Source organism: Benincasa hispida, chromosome 6, assembly GCF_027475165.1.
Source record: "Benincasa hispida cultivar pf3 chromosome 6, pf3_genome.v1.1, whole genome shotgun sequence".
NCBI lineage: Eukaryota > Viridiplantae > Streptophyta > Magnoliopsida > Cucurbitales > Cucurbitaceae > Benincasa > Benincasa hispida.
Window position 1 is genome coordinate 31,081,161 of NC_143483.1, and position 8,100 is coordinate 31,089,260.

General features: G+C 31.1%; 1 protein-coding gene across 1 annotated transcript; it reads right to left on the reverse strand.

The window, feature by feature from the left end:
* Positions 1-1,003: 1,003 nt before the first annotated feature.
* LOC150035592 (uncharacterized) lies at positions 1,004-3,473 on the reverse strand. Its single transcript, XM_090314364.1, has 4 exons — positions 3,176-3,473; positions 2,432-2,967; positions 1,917-2,297; positions 1,004-1,456 (listed from the first exon to the last, which is right to left on the reverse strand). The coding sequence occupies exons 1-4, from the start codon at positions 3,471-3,473 to the stop codon at positions 1,004-1,006; spliced, it is 1,668 nt and encodes a 555-aa protein (XP_090170490.1).
* Between the last annotated feature and the right edge of the window lie 4,627 nt (positions 3,474-8,100).

An 8,100-nucleotide genomic window follows, 5' to 3' on the forward strand; every position in this document is an offset into this window, starting at 1 on the left:
GATCGTGCTAGCTCGAGGCCTAAGAAATAATTGAGATCACCAAGATCTTTGAGCTTAAAATGACTGTGCAACAATAACTTGAGCTGATTCAGCTGTTGTAAATTTGCTCCTGTGATGACTATATCATCAACATAAATAAGGAGAGTAATAAAGGAGTTACCTTGACCTCAAACAAACAGAGAATAGTCAGCTTTCGATTGAGTGAAGCTAGCTCAATCAAAACATCAGAAAACTTGGCAAACCACTGTCGTGAGGCTTGTTTCAAACTGTAAATGGACTTTTTGAGGTTGTAGACAAGCTTACCGTTTGAATAAGAAGAACCTGGAGGCTTGTAACCAAGAGGGAGATCCATATATACTTCCTCAAACAAATCACCATGGAGGAATGCATTATTAACATCTAATTGTATGAGATTCCAATTATGAGAGAGAGCCAATGTAAGAAGAACGCGAACAGTAACCAGCTTGGCAACAGGAGAAAAAGTCTCAATGAAATCCAATCCCTCTTGTTGAGTATAGCCCTTGGCAACGAGCATTGCATTGTACCGTTCTATTGTCCCATCGGCTTTGTGCTTGATCTTATAGACCCATTTGCAGCCGATTGTATGTTTTGTTGGAGGCAGCACCACAACATCCCAAGTATCGTTGTCTTCCACGGCCTGAATCTCAATTCTCATAGCCTCCTTCTAATGATCAAAAGGGACGACTTGGTGGTAAAATTGGGGTTCATAATGAGAGGATATAGCCAAGGAGAAAGCTCGAAAATTTGAGGAGAGGTTTGTATATGATAAGGCCGCAGATATAGGATAACGAGAGGAGGAAGAAGGCAAAGTGGTTTAGTGAATAAGGCTGCAATGGTAGTCTTGTAGGTAAGAAGAGGGCTTAGAAATGCAATGGGATTTTCGGATTTCAAAATTAGAAACAAGTGGATGGATTGAGAGGTCAGGTTGTGAGATGGAAGGAGAAGTATTCGATGCAGAGGCAGGGGTAAAGGGCGGACTAGGCTATGAAGTGACAATACTAGAAGGCTGTAAAGTTGGTAAATGAGGTGATTTATTTTGGTTTATAGGCAGTACAGGGCTAAGGGAAAGAGAAGGACTTGCATCACTAGGACTATCGATGGACTGGTTATGTGGTGAAGGAAAAGTAATAGGAGTAGGGGCATTGGTAGGAATGCTGGATAAATAAGCCTGCTCATTGACTGTTGGACAATATATGGGCTGAGAAGAAAAATCGACAGCCACTAATTTGGGTAAAACAAGGTCATGAAGAAAAATCGATTGTTCATTTGTGGAAGTAACTTTATGAAAGGGGAAACAAGATTCATGAAAGACAACATCACGAGATTTAAAAAACATATTATTTTCAATATCAAACAACTTATAAGCTTTCATACCAGATGGATAGCCAACAAAGACAGCAGCTGTGGCACGTGGTTGAAACTTAGTCCGGCCATTCTGTAAAGTAGATGCAAAACATAAGCATCCGAAGGTTCGAAGAAGAGAGTAATCAGCAGTCGTGCCATGTAAAAGTTCATAGGGAGTCTTCTAGCTTAAGAGAGGTGATGGAGTACGGTTGATGAGGAAGACTGATGTTAGGATACATTCACTCCAAAAATGCAAAGGCACTCGAGACTGAAAGAAAAGGGCTCGACCAATATTCATTATGTGCTGATGTTTTCTCTCAACAACAGAGTTTTTCTCTGGTCTTCCCACACAAGAAAACTGATGAATAACACCCTTCTGAAGAAAAAAATTTAGTAAAACATAATTCGGGGTCATTGTCTGAACGAAAAACTTTGATTCTTTTATTGTATTGAGTTTCTACATACACAAAAAAAAAATGTGGAATGATAGAAAGAATATAAGACTTCTTTTTCATAAAAAACACCTAAGTGTATCTACTATGATCATCAACCAAAGTAAGCAAATATCTATAACCAGCATATGAACATGTAGAAACGAGTCCCCAAACATTAGCATGTATAGTGTCAGAAAGAGTGGATGCTCGATGATTGTGTGATTGGAAAGCTAATCTCTTCTGTTTTGCCAATGGACAGATTTCACAAGGATGTGAATGATGTAATGAAGATGATAGTGACAAAATGGTCTTTAAAGCAAATAAACGAGATAGAGAAGGGTGGTCAAGCTTGGAATGCCACAACTCAGTCGAATATTGTGAAACAACATTGATAGTAGACAAAGCATGCACAAAATCAACAGCTTCATATGGATTCTCCAGGAGATACAAACCATCATGTAGTTTACCCCTACCAATCGTCTTCAAAGTGGATTTGGCCTGAATATCACAATATCCATTGGAAAATTGAACAGACAGAGAGTTATCAGACATGAGAGCACTGATAGATTATAAACGTATTGAAATTCGGGTACAAATAGCACATGATGAAGAGTTATAGTCCTAAAAAAGACAAGTGAGCCAGCATAATGAATCGGTATGTGTGTTTTGTTAGGCAAAAGGACAAAAATAGCAAAAGGCCTCAAATCAGCAAACATATGTTTTTGAAAACATATATGTGTAGAAGCATCGGAGTCAACAATCCAGCCCCCAAAAGGAATATTGGAAGAATAAGTATCTGCTACATGATTAATAGCATCATTGTTAACCTTAACAGCAGCAAGTTTGGACTGAAGCATAGTAAGTATATTATGACACTGAGTAAGGGTGTCATTGTTGAGGTTAACAGAGGATATAGGTGCTGTAGAAGTAGTATCAACAGTCGAGCTTGAAGTAGAAAGGGCAGAATTTGGAACCTTATGAACTTGATTAGTCGTTCTGTTTCTTGGCTTGTAACCGGGCGGATAATTGTGGAACTTATAATATTTTTCGATGGTGTGGCCAGAAATGTGACAATATGTGCAGACAGGTCGATTCTTGTTTTGCTTGGATGAATTATTGGGATTGTGGTTAAGCTGGGACTGGGAATTATTTTCAGGCTTGTGGATGGCTAAAGTGACAGCAGGCAGAGGTAGAAATATGCTATTCTTGTTGAATAATTAAGGAGTAAGCCTTATTGACTGGTGGGGGAGGGTCCATAAGAAGTATCTGGGAACGAGCATGGTTATATTCATCATTTAAACCCATCAGAAAACACAGCAAATAATCAAATTGGATGAAGTCATCCGTGGATCGAACACTACCACAAGTACATTTACCGCATGTGCAACCCGGTCGATAAGAAATATATTCATCCCACAAGCTTTTAATTCTGAAAAAATACATAGTTACTGAATCTTGTTCTTGTTTCAGATTAGACAACCCATGTTTTAATTGAAAAACACGAGGACCATTCCTTTTCTGAAACCTATCTTGAAGATCAAGCGAAATCTCCATAACAGAATTGGTGAAAAGAATGCTGGATGAAATTTGCTTTGAAACATAGTTTAAGATCCAGGCAATCACAACATTGTTATTTCGAATCCAAAGAGGATGGGGGCTGAACGAGAGAGCCATCAATGAAGCCTAATTTGTTGTGAATCAACAAGCAAGAATCATCGAGCGGCTCCATGTAACATAATTGGTGTCGGTGAGAGGCTCGGTAATAAGAACAAAGTTGGAGGTATTGCTATGATGAAGGATGTAAGGGTTATTATGAAAAATGGAAAAAGATTCTTGGTTGGAACTGGTAAAATCAATTGACGGGATAGACGGCGTCGGAATATTTCCTGGAAAACTAACTGAAGGTGGCGGAAGATCGGACGAAGGAGGGGTGGGATTCATGGCTGTTTGGCGCGGGAAGGAAGAAGACGAAGAGAAAGTTTTTAAAAAACTTCTGATACCATATTAATAAGGAAAAAATGAATATATCAGTAAAGGGAAAGAAAAGTCATTTTCCCATATTTTATCTTTTCCTCACTACCAGTATTTATACACCAATAATGCAACTGAAAAATCAAAATTAACAAAATATATACAATAAAAAATATAACATAAGCAAATCTATATAACAGAAAATATAACAAAAGCAAATCTATACAACAGAAAATATAACAAAAGCTTAACTAATCTAAAATTACAACTAATAACGTTTAATATTATTCTCATGGTCAAGATTAAACCTAAAAGAGGAAATATAAAATGAAAAAGATGGAAAAGAGAAGAAAAATATGAGAGGAGGCTGGGATTCAAATTTTATTTAACCTAGGCGACTGAAGATCTTTTCATAGATACCGTGTTGGTGCTACAGCGCTTTCCATATCACATCTCTGTTACCTCCATCTGTAGCATTGCAGTGCACAAAACTCTTCATCGCGATGATGTTGCAGTACCACAAGGTAGCGATACAATTCTATCTTCAAGTGATGCTTTTGGAACGAGTGTTGCACAAGCATCGAGGGACATTGTCGTGCTCTCGCCTTAAGGCCATTTTTTATCTTAAAATTGTCAAACGCTATCTTTACATCATGTCACAATTGATTTTTTTTAAAGCATATAAAATACCAAATAATCATTTTAAAAGTTACAACAACCTTATATTAAGCTTTAGAAGGATGTCATGATGTTGGACTCCTAATTTTTTATTCGAGTCACCGACCTATTCTTTTTTCATAACAAAATTGTATCGAATTTTATTCAAAAATAATTTCAAAAAAAGGTAATATTGCAAACTTCATATATTTTTTTCTTTTCAATTGGGATGATATGCAAGGAATGATAAAGAGTGTGAATTATGAGCAACCATGTATGATGTATCAAAATTTTCAATCCTTCTTATTGACACGTTTTATAAAGTTTATTTTTCCAAGAAGGAAAAATTTCTGTTTCATTGCATGCAAATTTAAATTTGGTCGTATCTTTTTTCATGCATCAATCTCCATGTGGCTTCTTTTATAACAAATGCAATGTATTCAAATTCATTGAACTTGTTCATGTTTTTTTTTGGGTCAAATAAACATAGACCATTAGTGCATGCAGTCTTCCACGTCTCCTAAAATCAAAGATGATGAAAATGAAAGATGATTGTGTTTGATTATATATGAAATGTCCAGAATTTTACGAGAATATTTTTTTATTATTTAATTTATAAAATTAATCCTGAAAAATCTCTAAAAATTTAATAGAGTTATCGATAAACAATAAATTCAATTCAAAGTTTTGATAAAAATTAATTATTTAACAACCAAATATAATATTAATTAAATTATTAACTACAAGTATTTGTAAAATAAAAAATTTATGATTAAAACTACTTGATTACATAATTTGATGGGATCGATTTGATGAATTTATATAATTATGATTTATTAATTAATGAAACAACCAATGAATTCTAATTAATCAATGATAAACTAATTATAGTTATAAAAAACAAATTCATATTATATTAATCATATTGATCATTAGCTAACTATAAATATAATTAATTAATTAACCGATAGTCTTATTACTTCGATTCTTGACAATTTATTGAAAAATAAGAATAGGTATGAAAGTGTATATATAAACTAGTTTATTAAATTAAAATAAAAATTACATATATATTAAATGGTTTTAATATATATATATTTAAATCAATTAATTTATTAAAGAGTAGTAGTTAAATTCATATACTATAATTTTAAATTTAATATAATTTTATAAAATATAAATTTAATTTTCATATAATATATAATTTAAATTAATCAATTTTAATAATATATAAAAAAATATAATTGTATTAAAAAAGAAAAGAGTAGGAACAAAGAAAACCCACCTTTTTGGATGAGTATCATTTATCGATGTAAATGATGCATAGAAAAAACATATTCTCATGCCTAAAGCTTCAAAACTTGTACCAAACAAGGGAATACGTATTCCTTATCTATTCTCACCCCAATTATCTCAATCCAAACGCCTCTAAATGTTTTTTTCCCTCCTTAAATTATGTGCGAATATTTATGGTTTTTTTAATTCTTTTAGTTAAAAAGAGAAATTTGTAATTGGCGATTAGCTTGGAGAGGTTTGTTTTCCTCATTTCCTTCCTTGGGATTTGAGATTTTTCTTCCCCTAAAATATGTATATTTCTAAATATCTTAGGCTAAGTTGTAAATTTAATTCATATGGCTTGGAAGAAGTTTGAATTTAGTCTCTTTAATTTATGATTAGAATTTAATTCTATAATTTCTTTAGGATTTTATCAAATAATATAAATTATTTATGATTTTTTTTTTATCAAACCAGAGGAACTAATTTTTATTTTTTAAAGTCATAGGGACTAAATTTTACCTTTCTCCAAATCATAGGTAGTTTAAGCTGAAGACAAATTTAAGATCATATCATCTAACACTTTACCTCATTTATAGGCTTGAAATATGAAAATACACAATAAGTGAAAATCGAATTAATTAAAGAGGAAATAACACTGCAAAGATAGATAAGTGAAGATAAATTTAATATCGTACCATCTAATAAATCTATCACCTTAAGCTTCACTTTTATCTTCTATATTTAATAAAACTAAGCACGTATCAAAACATATCTTGATTAACAAAAAAAAATTCCTAAGTATGTTATTGATTAATGGGGCCTTTTTTAAAAATAAAAAATTTTAAAAATTTTAAAATAAACAAAGAAGGATTTTTATTTGATGCAACCTTTCCAAGTGGAAAAATTTTGTTCGTTTGTTTCAGTTTTAAAATTTAAAATTACATAAAATAAAAACAAGGACTTTTGAAAAGTTATTTTTAATGAACAAAATTTTGGCTAACATCTCAAAGTACTTTTCACGTTAGGCTAAAAGACAAGAAAATGTTTGTATCTTTCCATACGGGTGAATGAAGATTAATGGGTAAATAAATTGGGTTTATAATATAAAAAATTATTATTCATAATAAATTCTTATTTGTGTTATTTATAAATGTGGTAAAAATTTACTATCTATCAGTGGTAGATTGTAATAGATCGCGGTAGACTGTCAGCAATAGATGTCTATCGCAATCTATCATTATCTATCACTAATGAATAGTGACATTTTATTATACTTAAAAAATATTTTCAGTAGTCTTACCATTTAAAATAATTACTCTTTTTTTATTTCTATATCTATATAATATAGATTTTTAAATTTCAAATTTCAGATTAAAATTCAATTGTGAATCAAAAAATATAATAAAATTCACATCAATTACTTACCAAATAACCCTTGTTTTTTAGTAATACTTTGGCCTCTCTATTTTTAAGGTTTTGTCTGATAATCATTTTGTTTTTTTTTTCCTCAAAAATTAAACCTATTTTCTCTCATTTCTTATAATGATTTGCATCTTCCTTAACTACAATGGTTAAATTCTTAGCCAAACTCTAAAAACAAGAACAAATCTTAAAAGCTACTTCTTTTCATTTCAAAATTTGACTTGATTTTTTAAACCATTGGTAAAAAATAGATAACAAAAAATAAATTTGGAGATGAAAGTAGTATTTAAACACTTAATTTTTAAAAATCAAAAACCAACAATGAAATTGTTATCAAACATGACAAACTTTTGAGATAGGAGACCTAAACTTTGATTCAAATTAGATACTTAATTAGTTCGTTAATATGCTGAAAATTTCTTTTTTAAAAAAAGAAGAAGAAAAAACAACAATTTCTACCGCTAAACTTTGAATTATTATAACAAATTAAAATTCTTTTTGAAATTCTTCAAAAATCCCGATATTTCAAATCGAGCTTAATCTTTTTTTTTATCAATGAGCAATATTGATTAAAAATAAAAAGGAAAATATGAATTTGTAATCCTAAATTCTGGGAAAAGTATCAATTTAAACCCTTAATTAAAAACTTCTTAAACTTTGAAGATTGTATCAATTTAAACCCTCAACTTTAGGATTTGTATCAATTTAAACCCTGAACTTTTACAAGTGTATTAATTTAAACCATGAATTTTCATAAATCTATCCTAATAAAATATAATAGAGTTTAAGTTGATACATTATAAATGTTGAGAATTTAAATAGATACAAATATTAGTTTAGGGTTTAATTTGATACAATATCTAAAATTCAGGTATAAATGATATTTATCCAAAAAAAATCACGGAGAAAAATGGATGAAAACGGTATTTATATGCAATTTGAAAGCCTATAAATACACAAATGCTTCCTTTCT